At 41.4% G+C, this 15,606-nt stretch overlaps 1 protein-coding gene across 3 annotated transcripts in view; it reads right to left on the reverse strand.

The window, feature by feature from the left end:
- The window catches only part of HECW1 (HECT, C2 and WW domain containing E3 ubiquitin protein ligase 1), a 412,329-nt gene that overhangs the window by 292,769 nt on the left and 103,954 nt on the right, over positions 1 to 15,606 (reverse strand). For 2 of the 3 annotated variants that reach the window (XM_068236364.1, XM_068236365.1), the window contains one exon: positions 7,982 to 8,039. The exons of the other annotated variant lie outside the window; for it this stretch is intronic. In XM_068236364.1, coding sequence (XP_068092465.1) covers positions 7,982 to 8,008 — 27 coding nt within the window. In that variant the 5' untranslated portion in view covers positions 8,009 to 8,039. The remainder of the gene's footprint in view (positions 1 to 7,981; positions 8,040 to 15,606) is intronic. 3 annotated transcript variants of the gene reach the window in all.

The raw sequence follows: 15,606 nt of genomic DNA on the forward strand, positions 1-15,606 counted from the left end.
CCCATACATTTTCGCTATGTGGTGTTGAGTGCCACAAATGGCACCGCTCAAATCAGCACTCAGACTACTGCTCTAGTCCCCCTAGTCCCACTCTATCGTCTTTTTCTGTAATGCTGTCTATGTTTTTTTTTTCTTTTATGTACAATTTATTAAAACATACAATCTAATTTGTATGTTTTAGGCTGTTCCATCACTGACCCTGTTGTGCCAAAACCAATTCCGGGTACAACTCCTTGTTGTATTTGTCGAAAATAAAATCTGATTCTGAAGTATTCTCGCATGCAAATTGCAAAAGAGTGTTTTGTCATAACCATATACTGTATTTAAGCAAATCTTCTCATCAGTAAAAATTGGACATTTTTGTTAAAATTATGGAAAAATGAAAATATCCACTCATCACTTTTTCTGGTGCCACTTTTTCAGCAACCAGTGAGAGTTAATTTCCATTGCTTAAACAGCATGTTCTATCCTATGGAGAGAGGAACGACAGGATAAACAAAAAGATCCCTGCAGTACCTAAGGATAAAGCAAGCAGCTAAAAAATACCTCAAAAAGCCCTGCACTGGAGACACAAATAGTCCCCAGTGTAGGGCTTCGGACACCATCTTCCCATAGCCCTGCTTTGCCTGCCAGAAGACTACTGCAGGCTGAGGTGAGCTGCGGGCTGCGGGGAGTGAACTGGAGCAGCGTCTATTAGATGGTGCAAGCCAGTTTACCCCCTCGAGTGTCCCACAATAAGGCGGGGGTTGGGCAGAGACCCCCGAGGCAGACCCCCCTCACCCGCACAGCGCCCCAGGCAACCGCTTGGCGGACCAGGCGCCCCTTCCAGTTTCAATTACAAAATAAAAAACAGCACTTTATTTGCTATTATAGTGAACATTTTCATTCTTCTTTATTGTGTGTTTATGCATAAGAATACAATACCGTTGCTGTTGGCAATATATTTCTTTTTACTTAGTTTTAATACGGTGCTGAGATCTTCCGCAAAGCTTTAGAGGGTGTGTAGTCTTCTCACTATCTGTCCCTCAGAGGAACTTATAATCTAATCCCTACTATAGTCATACAGTATATCTCTTTCAACTGCTTATTGACAGGTGGGTTGCCACTGTCAGTCACCCCTCTGCTCAATGACCCATTTAATGTTCTATGTATTATTGTACTTTTTAGTAATTGTATGATTCTCATTCTGTGGCAATTCAGTTACATACTGTTTTGTTATTTTACCACTGTTATCCATCTATCTGCAAATGCTGTGGTGGCGGCTCCAGCTTCAAATTTTTGGAAGGGCTGAAAAGGGGCATGGTGGCTGGCTGGCTATCTGGGTGATCAAAATTGATGTTTGTATGATGAGCTTTAGATATTTTTTTGCCTAACTCAGGTAACAAAATTAACTGTAACTACTTCAGCAATGATAGGAACCAAATGTAAACATCACAAACAGACCTCAGAGGTTTTTAAGCAGAGCAGATTGTCCAAATGATGGTGCTAACTTTGAAGACAAGTTACCTACAGATGTACTTGGCTAGTTTGCTGGCATGCTTTAATCCTGACTTGCTAGCTAGCTGCTCTTGTGTGGACAGATCAAAGACAAATCATTCCAGCCGCCAGGCTGTGTCTCATGACTCTACAAGTATGGGGAGGGGGGAGAGGCAGGAGGGAGAGAAACACTGTGTGTATAATTTCATATCTTAGTAGCTAAGTATTGCTGGAGATTAGAACTTTTATTTTACAGACAGGAAGTTTTGAATGAGGACCATTATCCTGATTCAAATCTTCCTGTCTGTAAAATATAAGCTCAAGTTTATTGGCTAATTAAAAAAAAAAAACAAAAAAACCCCGTAAACTTTCAGCTAGTAAGCCTTTTTCAGACTATTCCTGTTGACTGACAATATTAGAACATACAAGCAAAAGGAGGTACAGAGACGAAACTATAAGTGTCATCCAGATACATTAATTGCAAGGGATCTTGCAAGGATAGTGAGGTATTCATGGCAAATTGAAAATTGGCTGACATGGAGTGTTTTTTTTTATAGACTGTACGCTGCTGGAACCTGTAAACAGTTAACTGTTTGTTAGTGAGCGGGGGGAGGGGGGAGAGCACAGTGATTACAAGGGACGACCAGTGCCCCAACGTGCCTCAGTGTAGCGCCGCCCATGCTTGCATGGGATTTGTTTTGATTACCTTTTGCGTACAATCAACAGTTATACCTTTAATAAAACAAATGAAAAAAAAATTACAAATGAAAAAAAAAATACATGAGCAGAGAATGCACATGAAGTTTACTGGCCTTTAGACACTACATAGATTCTACATAGCATATCTAGTGTACATGCAATACCTATTGTGCTTGTCTAGCATGCATGTAAATTATGCAGGCAATGTAGGCATTGCATGTATAATGCGAGTTATGTTATTTGGGTGATGCACACTACATAGATCAAGAAAAGCTCTGTAAACTTTGCACATGTAAGTTTTACTGTTGTTTTTGAATATAACCCAATGAAACGTATGCACCTGTGAGTAGGTAGCTTGGCCTACTCACAATTCTGTTAGGTTTAAATTGCAACTTTTTTTTATAGAAGTTCAATAGGATTCAAATTAGGTCTCATAGAAGGTCACTTCAGAATAGTCTGATGTTTTGGGTAGTTTGTGTTGTGTGTTTTGGGTAGTTATCCATATAAGGATCCATGACATGTGGTGAGACAAAGCTTTCTATCCATAGACACAGTAGGTTTTGCTCCCAAAAGCCTTGTTAGAATGTGAGACTTTGTTGCTCCCAGTAAAGACTCATGGAGCCCTGTGTCAGATACAGCAAATCAGCTGCAAAATATACTCAAATCTGTTCAACGTTTCAAAATAGATATTATTTTGGTTTTTTTTATTATTCATTTTTACATCTGTGAACATACAGCTGATGTGATTTAGCAGAAAGCTCCAGTTTTTCATCATCTGTCTAGAAACATTCTCCCTGAAATGGATATTCTTTGACTGAGCCCACTGTAACTCAATACGAGATAGTGCAATCAGACACTGATGGACCTTGACATTGGACTGGAGTCCAGTTTCTAAGTCTGTGGAAGTTAACCTTGGATTTTTATTTACCAGTCTCACTTTCCTTCTTCCTAGTCTGGGATCAATTTTCCTATTGTGGCAGCATCCAAGGAGGCTGGCTGCAATCCCACAAACTTTAAACTTCATATTTTAATTGTTGTCACAAGAGCATCAAGCTGCTTGAAGCTGGTCTTTTGCCTTTCACATGCTTGTGCATCATTTCTGTCTGATCTCCTAACACAACTCTCTATTATGCTTTATCTTGTTGTCCTTGTCCTAGCTCAGTGTGAGACACATGGTAATGCCAAGCAGTAGAGTGACTATTTTCCTCGGTTTAACCACTTGAGGACCACAGGCTGTGAACCGGGCAGGAGCCGTTTTCATTGGCTTCTGGCCCTGTCATTACTGTAAGCCAATTCCATTGGCTTACATTGAGTGACAGGGTCAGGAGCCAATGAAAGCGGCTCCTGACCGGCGCACAGCGCTCTGCCGTCATAGAGACGGCAGAGAGAGCGGCCTGCGGCGGGGACAGAGCGGCGTGACTGGCGGGAGCAACAGATTATTGCGGCGATTTGTCGGGATGCGGCATTTTAGCGTACCAGCAGCCTCTGGTCCTTAAGGGGGCAGAGGCTGCTGGTACCGAAGTGATTTAAAAAAATTCTCTGTTTTCCTTTTTTTTCATCCCTCCCCCCGAGATGCAATCAGTGATCACCTCTCAAATGCATCAGCCTGTAAGAGTGGATCACATTGTGAGCCAAACGAGGGGACAGCTTCGTCACAGTAAAGAGGCACCCACAGATGTGACTGCTACAGACTTAGGCACTTTGTTATTGACCTGAAGAAGCAGGCCAGTACCCGTGAAATATGTTGTCTATTTTGTGCATCATTAAAAACTTTTACTCATATGGTTTGTCTGTTTATGGAGGTAAGATTGAATTACTCTTATACCTAATGATTTAAGATAATTATATTCTGGGCACCTCCAACAAGTTTTCTTAGCTTTGTCACAAAGCTGTCCCCTGTACAGCGCTGCACTAGATTGCAGCGCTGTACAACCTAAATAAACTTTTTTTACATTTCTGACAGCCTGCTAACCGTGATTGCGGGCTAGCAGAGCTCCATCACTCAGCGGGGATGCACGAGCATTTGGAAACGCCCCCTGCTAGTCTCTGCCCACTGCTCTTGATGCCGATCGGCGATAGGCGGTCCCGCCGCCAATTAACGTTAGGCAGTCAGGATGGAGTTAAATATGAACTGACTGCATGTTTGGAGATGTGTGATACCAATTAAAGAAAATAGCTACTTTGAAAAATAACTCTAATCCAATTGTTTATGATCATTTCTATGGTACCAATCAAAATGTCCAGAAAACTTTAGAATATCTTTGCAGAAAAAGTAATACTTTATCTATTACAAACTTTCATTGCTTTACTCGATGACATATCAATGCCATGCAGGTTTACATAAAATAATTACTTTTATACATTTAATCACTGTTCAGCAACATAAATTGCTTTTGCAAAGAGCTTTACCGGACCTAACACATTTGCCCAAGGTTGCATATCTGTAATCTTGTTCAGGTGGTTTTGTAGATCACACATGAACATGCACAGCTTATCAAATTAACTTATAATTCTTAGTTCATTTTGCAGTTCATTTTTCAGCTGCCTGATCTCTGAATAGCGAATGTACTGTATGGTTACACCAATTCATTATTCAGTGATCATTGCAGGCAAAATAGGAAATGGACAATTGTGAAGACCAGATGTGTCAGAAATACAGGTTTCTTTGAACAGTCGAAAACAACCCCTTGGTGAGTAACTTAGTAAACAAATATGTAATCAAGGGTTATATTGGGCTCCAGTGGATACTTGTATTTAGGAGAAAATCCAGTTAAACTACACATTTTTCCCCTCAATCAACCTACTGTTTTCCAGCACATGGATCAGTCCTAAGAGCAGGCAATGGCCTCAATTCACTAAGCTTATCTCCTGTCTTTAATAACGTTTCTAGAGTTATCATCATGGTGATGAGGCATGTAGCATTCAGGAAACATTTTACCTCAGGCAAATCGGAAAGTTAACTCTTCTGCCTTTAAGTTAACTCTTCAATCCTTAAAATAACTCCAGAATTCTAAAGTTAAAGACAGGCTGTTAATTAGCTTCGTGTGAAAATAACTACAGAGGAGGTAACTTAACTACAGAGGAGGTAGCTTAACTACAGAAGAGGTAACTTAAGTAATGAAGAGATAAGATAACTCTCTCACTGTGTGGAGGTAAGTTTTCTCTTGCCTTATTATCTCCAGCATGATCTTAGTGAATTGAGGCCATTATCTGGCAGGGAATGCTGTGCAGCTCCGTATTACTTTTGCAGGTGCAAACCCACTGGTGCTTGTGTAGGGTGGCAAAGCTCGTACACAGATGGGAGCATAGCCACTAAGATAAGGAGGGTCCCGGCCAACAACAGAGAGGTCATGGAGAATCAGGGATGCCTCTGGATCATACAGAGACTTCCCCCTACTTACATAAGTATTTTTTTATACAAGTTACAGGTTTGCTTTAAGTGTAAACTGCAAAGAAAAAACACATTTTGAAAATCTATTGCAAATCCCACTCTGACATATCAGCAATCAATTCAAGTATATTGTATTACTATGCTGATTTTAATTCTCAGACTATCACTACTTTAAAGCGATCCTAAAGTGAAAAACCTCACGTCAAGTGAGAGACTTACTGCTGTAGAGGAAAGGCTCTGGATCCCACTGAGCCTTCCCAGACCTCCCTCCATGCCCTTGTTCCCCTGCTGTTGCCTGTTTTTCCCCTGAATTTACACAGTTTCAGGAATCCTTGGCAGGCTTCGAAAGCACTCGCATCCCTGATTGCTTCTGAAAATGGGTGCAACTGTTCTGCGCATGCACGAGCCTGGACTTACACATGTGCAGTATGGATCTGCTCATCTTTGGAGGTATTCGGGGATGAGTGCTTCAGAAGAGCCAAAGGCGTATTTAACCTGCTGATTTAATAACTTCCACGGGGAAGTCAGTGGTGAAATGAGGGACCAAAGAGAGGGAACCAGAGATTCCCTCTACAAAGGTACGTATCTAACTAATTTTTTTGTCACTTCAGGTTTACTTTAAGTTATTTACATACAGAAGACACAAAAACATCCATGGATGTCTACTGGCCACTTGCCTGTTCTGCTTTGATATTTTGTACACTCTGCTCCCACTAGAAAGCCCAAAAATCTACTGGAAATGTATTGATCCAATGGAAAAAAATCCACTGGAAATTGACTTAAACGACACGTCTTTTTTCAATCAAACTATGGCCATTCACTATTCCACGTACTTACAGAGAACCCGAGGTGGATCTTCGGGGGGCAGATGGGACACAGAGGAATGTCCTCTGCCTAATGACATAGCTCTGTGCCCCACAACCGCCACTCTCTGCCCCCTTCCCCCACCGCGCTATAGCCCCCCGAGTTTAGCAACAAGATTTGTCACTAACTTGGAGGTAATCACAGGAGAGAATTTCCCTGTTAAAAACACCAGCCAGGGGCATTCCTGCAGGGTTTCCTGAGCTGCCATTGGACAGCTCTCTCTCGCTGGCCGCGCGTCTGATGCTCCCCCGCCTCCCTGCATGCTATGAAAGACACACAGTCTCTCAGTGCAGCGTTGTGACCCAGAGGTCACAAAAATAAAAGTGGGCCATTGCGGCCCCTGGGAGCGGCGGTTTTGGTGGCTACCGAATCCGCTCAGCCCCCGCAGATCAGGTAGCCTACTTTTTTTTCAATTTTAGAGCCCACCTCTGGCTCTCTTTAAGCCCACTTAGTGCTCTCTTATTACAGCCTACAATCCTAGCTTAATATGGCTTCTCCAGTGTCTGCCAGACCTTAAATCTAAAATGGCAGAGCAATGGCACCAAGCAGATGGAAGACTAGTATTGCATTGTATTGTACTAGAATGTTATGTGGCTTTCAAGACAGTTTAGAAGAAGCCTCCAAAGCAGCTGATTGATAACTGTGAGATTGCCTTTCTACATTTTGCTGTAAGTAAACAATCAAAAGGGCTGCACTGACACAGCTACTTTCAGAAATAAAATAAGTAATGCATTATTGATTAGGGCTTTATCAAACACATTTTCATTTTTTTAATTATCATTAATGCAGTTACACATTACGATGGGATGCTTGCAATGTCCTTATTCAGTTCTTCACTGGAGTAATCATCAACAGTCAGCTACTCTTCCCCTATGCTGAATAACTTTTGATACTTGAAATTATGACTTTTTTTTACACACCTCAGGAATGCCAAAGAATTGAAAGAGCCCAGTAGTGGAAAAAAAATCAATGAACACAAATTTGTTATGAAAAAATGATATACATTTCATTGAACAGATACTAGACAAAAAAGATGAAAACACTTAAAAAATATCTGCATCTTTTTTGTCTAGTAACTGTTCAATAAAAATTAATACAATTTTTTTTCATTACAAATGGACATTTGTGTTCATTGATTTTTTCCACTTGTAGGCTCTTTCTTTGGTATTGCATTTCTTTATTGCCCAATTTAGGTGAATATTTATTCATGATATGCTCAGGTGTTATTTTTTTTCCATCTCAGGAAGTCACATGGAAGCATTTTTCCAGCATTTGCATTTAGATGGTTATTTACTTATGGAGGTAGCATGCCGAGGCATTTTATATGATGTATCTGATGTTTTCAAGCCACAGTAAATATTGTTAATAACACAATATGTTTTGAGCAATGCATGCAAGCAAAATGTATCTCTTATTCAATATGGGATGGGGTTGTTGTTGTTGTTGATTAAGGGTAAGGCCAGTAGGCTATGGTGCATTCCATTATGAATGATAAGTGAATTTATAATGGAATGGCATGAATGGGATTTATAATTAGAAAAATACACTGACCTTAACACTACACAGGTGCAGCAGCATAATGACCCGCCAACTGCAAGCACATCAATTCCTAGAGAAAAGTCCAATGAGATTAACTCATCAATACGCTCCAGAAATAAAGCATACATTACTGCAGAATGAAACACTGAAGTATCATCTTGAAGAAATATCATTAAATCACATAAGAAATAAAAACCTCTCAAAAAAGACTCTAAGTCACATATAGTTAACAGTGTTGAACTATGCAGCATTCCCTTAACATAATGCTTTCTTTTTGAGACTCTTCAGGCTTTACGTAAAATATCTGTAAGGAGTATGAGGAGGTCCAGCTCTCTTCTTCTCATTAAGCAATGATCCCATAGAGTGGTGCAGGAACAGCAGAGGCCCAACTGCTAACATATACAGTATGTTAGTGTGTAGATAGAGGTCTTAAACATTCTGGTCCATGCATTCATATAAATAGTTTCAATTACAGCAATTACCGATTGACACTCCTCAAGCGTATAAAGTTAGTCCTTAATTGGAGTGTGGTGAATTCCTTTCCACACACTAGCATATACTGTATGTCTAAGGTGGTGCATTGATCTTTAGAAAAGAAGTTCTCTTGGTTATTACACTATACAGATCATCACTTCTTCCTGCAGTGTCATAGACTTACAAGAAACACTCGGCTTTAAGACAACTTTAATGTATTAAAGAAGAACGCAGAATTTTATTGGCATGGGCATTAAATCAAACTCAATGTTGTAATTTATACCTTAACATTTAGTCCTTCAAAATATATAATTTGCAAAACGATTGCATACTATGGCTTCAATTCATCAAAGGGTGTTCGATAACAAAACCCCAGTCCTTAAAATACCGCATTCGGTATTTTACACTTCACTGTGCTAATTCATCAATATTTTCCCATGTGTGGTAGAGGTTCGTTAAGTTACCGAAGTACTACAGCTTCAGTTCATCAAAGGCTGTTAGATAACAGCAGAGCAGTGCAGAGCAGCTTGGAATGTCTCTGTGTTGTTACAAGCTGATAACAATAGAAGGCATCCAGACATCCCTTTATGTAAACGTGTTATATTTACTGTTACTTATACTGCCTCTGCTGCTCTGAATCTGTCCATCAGTGTTTCTTAACATTTTACTTATTTGCCACAACGTAGATAAACTTCCTGGAGACATTACAAATGCCATGCTTGGTGATTTCACCACTTGCATCTTTGCATATTCAAACAGGGACTCAAAGGGTTAAACGACCAAAGGACATCTGGGGATATCTTTTGTCCCGCACTGCCTGGGGGGTCTGAAAGCTTGTGTGAAGAAGCCTGTGACCTATCAGCACCTATCAGCAGCACTTGCAGGAGAACAGGGGCTGTTTCTATTGGCTGCCTGCTCCTGTTAATCATGAAAACATTCACACAGAAGGCTTTCGAAGCCTGTAACGAGAGGGGAGAGCTGGAGATAAACACCGAATGTGCTAGCGAATGTGGTAACCTTGATGAATTAACATTTACTGACATTTGCTGACATGTGTTGAGCACAAGTCGGTAATTTATCTCATTGCTCTGTCATTTCAGCTTCTCATTCGGTAACAGCTTTGATGAATTAACATTTTCTTAAGTCCTCCGTTAACTCAGCTGTTTTCAGCATTACCGAATGCGGTAATGCTTGATGAATTGAAGCCTATGTAAGCTGTTTAATAGCTCTCTGGTTATAGTCCAGGCAATTAGACAGACCTCTTCTTTATTTACAACTCTGCAAACAACAGGGGCAGCTCCAGAGACAAAGCTGTGTAAGTTTGACTGGGGGAAACTACTCACAAATCCTGCAAACTGTTAAAACTCAGTTCATGGCTCAAAGTCATTGGTTGAGCAGAACAGATAGATTGTAGTAAGCTATGAAAGCAGATTGCAAGAAAGGGAAAATGGTAGTCATACTTAAAAATTATTTGACATAACTAACTACTGTAATTTTTGGATATCCTTTAAATAGTTATATATATCATGGCTTTCTTCTTTAATGCATTAGTTCTTTAAAAAGTCTCCATGATTGAGATCTGTGGAGATTTGTTCATCACAGAGAAGGGAAGGCTTAAAGCCTTTATGGTTGGAGAGATTTTATGTTGTCGCAGTGATTGTATCATAGATCATAGGAAATAGTAGTAAGATCTCTCCAATGGGATCAGAAATACAAATGCATGTATGTTTTCAGCATTGTATGAATGGTCTGCACCTACTGGCTGTGAGACCAAGAACAAGACATGAAGGGAAATTCATCTTGTAGTGAAAACATGAAAACAGGCATCAATAAAATGCAGAGAGGATTTAAAGCTTGACCATACTATCTCCAACTATATTAAAATATATCGACATGCGTTACACTTTAAGAGGCTGACCTTCCATATGAAGTAAGGGTAGCCAAAGTATTGCAATAGTAGATATTACACAACAAGAAGAACTGAATTACATACATTTTATGTATTGTATTAATTACGGTAGTATTAAAATTCATAGTTATAAATATAAATAATGCTTTGTTCATTATACTAGTTTTTCACAAAAGGAAAAACGCTGTTAGGCTTCAAGAATGGATAAGGCAGAGGCATGACCCTAGTTGCTCTGATATGATAAAGTCGTGAATGCCTCTACCCATTGGTTGTGCCCAGGAGGTTTCTCCTCTGGTGCCCCAGTGTGAAAGCACTATTGTGCATTGGCTGCTAATCTGCCCATAACTTCACCCTAGAATGTGTAAAGGTGGCCATACAAGGTACAATTTTTCAATTAGATAATTTAGTTCGATTATTCCGTAAGATCGAATATAAAGATTTTTCCAGCATGTCCGATCATTTTTCCCGAAAAAACGGGATAATCGTTCGAATTTCTTGATGGAAAAAAAATGTTTTCAACTTTCATTCAATTTGATCATTTAGATCGAATAAACGGGAAAATAGAACGTTTTTATTGTACCGTGTATGGCCACCATAAGGCTGACACAGCCACAATCATCGTATCAGGTCTCTGAGGCCCAAAGGACAATATTTGAGCCTGTCTGGGTAGGTGACTGCTTTGGTGTCATATAGTATATGATGTTGACATAAATAGAAACACGGGGCTAGCATAGACTTTATAATAGGCATAAACAGTACTGCTGTACCGATGTAAAAAGGACACATATATGCAGGATTTATTTCACAAGCCCAAATTGTTGGTCATGTCATTTTTACATTAGTCTTGAGTTTTACACTTCCATAATTTCCATGATTTACTTGAAGCAGGGACAAGGGGACATACACTGCAGTCTTTCAGAGTATCTATTCTAATGCAAAAGATTTCGTATTTCCGTCTCCATCTTATTTTTATGTTCTCCTAGGCCATCTAACATCCATATAAATTCAGTGTGTATTATCTAGTGTAAAAATGCTGTTACCATAGAAACAAGTGAATGCTGTTTTATTCAGGTGAGTTTCTCATGCATGGAAAATTGAAATAAGGCATTCCTATAGCAGGCTGAAACAGCACTATAATATTATAACTCAAGGAAGTAACACATACAGTATAAACAACAAGACACAACAATTCCACAGATGGAGAATACAAGCAATTTTGTTTGCGCTTTTCAAACCAAGGGAACCTTTTAAAATATATAAAATAGTATGCAGCTTAAGAGTCGTATTTTCATTTTCATTGCTATTTACCTTTACAGTCTTTGATGCAGCAAAATTCTGACAAATAACCTTTTCGAGAAGTAAGACAACCTTTATGTTTCTTATCTGGGCTGTGAGAAAGCGACAATTCTGAAACATAACATTTGGAGCCATGCATATCAGATGCTGATAAAACAGAAACAAAGCAGAGCTCGCAAGTGCTGCAACTGAAGTCAATAAGCAGTGCTTTTATTTCATATGTGCTCCACTGACATTATGATATCTCTGGGTTACATTCATGATAACAATCGCATTATGTATTAAGGCTACTTCTGCTCTGATCCTTGTAACGGTCTACACAACAGACAACAACTGTAAATCATGCCGATTACTGTGCTATTGGAAAACGAGAACTATATGCTACACAAAACACAAAATAATAAATAAATCGTCCGAATAATTTGTTAGCTATGTCTGTGGATATACAGTTCAGCAGAAAGTAAATGACCCTTCAGATTTTGGCCAGCTATAGCTGTATAGGCTTGCTGGCCAATCTAAAGTCTCTATAAGGGTAAGCATATAGACACTTTAGATTGGCAAGCATATTGTGAATTGACTTATGTGAGCCAAAATATAACTTTAATATTGCAAAGGTACCGTAATTAGCCCAGTTATTGAGCAATGAGTTGTACACATCAGTACAGAATTTTTAAGAACCTATGATCTGCACTGTGTAAGCACAGAATACTGTAATTATAAACTGTTAAATGACCAAATTCTAAGTTCTACATCCTAGATGTATTTTCTCCCTCCCTGCAGACTTACCAACGTGAATGGTTGTGCTTGTATACCTCATACTTGTTTGGGCTGCGCTACAATAGAATGGACTGCAATTCTACAGCTTTTCCAAATGTTTCAACTTTTTCTTTCATGTGAACACATAGGGCGAACTTTTACTTAATTCCGCAAAGGATTTGAATACTCGTAGATCTTGGCATCTGAGTACTTCCATCTATTCTCCTCCTACCAGAGCAGGATTTCTGGAAAGGCCACAAAGGCCCAGGCCTCAGGTAGAGATGGCCCGAACGGTTTGCCGGCGAATGGGAACCGGCAAACTTTTTCGGAAGTTCGGTCCTCCCCTATACTACATCATTAGGGTCAACTTTGACCCTCTACATCACAGTCAACAGGCACATTGTAGCCAATCAGGCTACACTCCCTCCTGGAGCCCCTCCCCCCTTATAAAAGGCAGGCAGCATCAGGCATTTCACTCACTCGTGTGCCTGCAGTAATTAGAGAAGGGAGAGCTGCTGCAGAGAGAGATATAGGGAAAGCTTAGTTAGGCTCTTGTAGGCTTGTTAGCTTGCTCCTTGCAGATTCTTATTGCTAAAAAAAAGCACACCTCAACAGCTCTTTTGAGAGCTAATCTTGTTCTTGTGATCTGTTTTTTTTTTTTTGTGTGGCCCACAGTCGCAGCTGGCCTTTGGCCCCTTGGTGGTAATTCCTACTGTGCCACTGCCAGGCTCAACACATTCAGTGACTACCTGTGTGTCTGACAGGCAGCTGCACATTTGTAATCCCAATCACTGCACTTGTTCACTGTTCAGTGCACCTACCTACCTACGTGAGCGCACGCATTGTTAACACCACCAGTCATTTCACCTGTTCATGGTACCTGTGTGTGTGTGTGTGAGTGACAACTGCACATTTGTAATACCAATCACTGCAGTGCATACATGTAACCTGTTCAGTGCACCTACGTGAGCGCAAGCAGTGTAATATACCACCAGTCACTGCACCTGTTCACAGTACCTGTGTGTGACAGCTGCACATTTGTAATACCAATCACTGCAGTGCATACCTGTAACCTGTTCAGTGCACCTACGTGAGCGCAAGCAGTGTAATATGCTACCAGTCACTGCACCTGTTCATGGTACTTGTGTGTGACAGTTGCACATTTGTAATACCAATCACTGCAGTGCATGCCTGTAACCTGTTCAGTGCACCTACGTGACCGCAAGCAGTGTAATATACCACCAGTCACTGCACCTGTTCACGGTACCTGTGTGTGACAGCTGCACATTTGTAATACCAATCACTGCAGAGCATACCTGTAACCTGTTCAGTGCACCTACGTGAGCGCAAGCAGTGTAATATACCACCAGTCACTGCACCTGTTCACGGTACCTGTATGTGACAGCTGCACATTTGTAATACCAATCACTACAGTGCTTACCTGTAACCTGTTCAGTGCACCTACATGAGCACAAGCAGTGTAATATACCACCAGTCACTGCACCTGTTCACGGTAGCTGTGTGTGACAGCTGCACATTTGTAATACCAATCCCTGCATACCTGTTCAATACACCAATGTGACCGCACGCTGTTTAGTATACCAGTCCGTGCATACCTGTTAATTGCACCTGTGTGACAGCTGCACATTGTATTGTAATACCAGTCACTGCATATCTTTCACTGCACCTGTGTGACTGCACATTGTATTGGTCAAGTTATTGCATACCCCCCCCCCCCCCGATATAGACAAAACAGGTAGAGGCAGAGGCAGACCCAGAGGCAAGTCACCCGGCAGGTCTGTTCGAGGTCGTGCTGACGTGATTTCGTTCGGCCCCAGACCAAAGTACAGTGCTCAGAAGAAGGCATGTCCCATCAACTCCCAAGATTGTCAGGACGTGGTTGACTATTTAACACAGAACACCGCATCTTCCGCAGCCACCAGCGCTACTCCAAGTACCACATCCGCTACATTTGACACTTTGCAGGAGTTATTTGGGGGGAAATCACTGATTCACAGTCATTATTGTTACAACAAGATGAAGGCGCTAAGAATGTTACACCACCTCATATGTCTGAGTTAGGCGACACTATGGACGTAAGGTGTGAGGAGGAGGATGATGAAGTACCTGCTGTTGGTGCAGTTTTGGAGGTGTTTGATACAAGCGAAGCTGGGGAGGATGATTGTGATGATTATGATGATATGGATGCCACGTGGGTTCCCAATAGAGGAGATGAACAGGGGGGGCAGTTCAGAGGGGGATAGCCAGCCACCATGCCCTTCAATGTCAGCTGCTGTAGTGCTCACACCCCAGGGTGGCTCAGCGTTGTGGACATTTTTTAGTGTGTATGCCAAAGATCAGAGCAATGCCATCTGTACTCTCTGCCACCAAAAATTGAGCCGTGGAAAGGCCAACGCCCACGTAGGGACAACTGCCTTATGAAGGCATATGCAGTAAAGGCACAAACTGCAATGGGAAGACCACCTGAGCAAAAGCAGCACACAAAAGCAAAGCCACCCTCCTTCTCCTCTTCCTCCTTCTGAAGAATCATCTCCACCCGCTTTCTCCCTTGCACCTTCACAATCACAGCCAACCTCCTCCACTCCGCCTCTCACCTTGAGCGGCTCCTGCTCCTTTGCCCACAGCAGCAGCCAGGTGTCCGTGAGGAAAATCTTTGAGCGGAAGAAGCCAATGTCTGCCAGTCACCCCCTTGCCTGGTGTCTTGACAGCTGGCTTGGTGGAACTGTTATCCCCCCAGCTGCTACCATACCAGCTGGTGGACACTGAGGCCTTCCGAAAATGTGTGGCCATTGTGAAACCGCAGAGGAAGATACCAGGCCGCAATTATTTCTCAAAAAAGGGAATACCCAAACTGTACCGTGAAGTAGAAAGGCAAGTGGTGTCATCTCTGACACACAGCGTTTGGTCAAGGGTTCATCTAACCATGGTTGCCTGGTCCGTCAAGCATGTCGCAGTGAAGGCGCCATTAGCGACTTGATCCCATATGCCTTCTTCCTGGAGCATGCCATGCGTACAGTAGTGGATCAAGCTGTGGATGAGCGTGAACAGGAACAGTTAAAAGAGGAAGAGTTGTGGGATCAATTCTCATCAGAATCAGATGTTTCCTCAACACTTGTAGCAGCACAGAGGGGGGAGGAGGAAGAGTCATGTGGGGAAGAGGAGTCAGATGATGAGGAAGGTG

The sequence above is a fragment of the Hyperolius riggenbachi genome, chromosome 5 (genome assembly GCF_040937935.1).
Source record: "Hyperolius riggenbachi isolate aHypRig1 chromosome 5, aHypRig1.pri, whole genome shotgun sequence".
NCBI classification, from domain to species: domain Eukaryota; kingdom Metazoa; phylum Chordata; class Amphibia; order Anura; family Hyperoliidae; genus Hyperolius; species Hyperolius riggenbachi.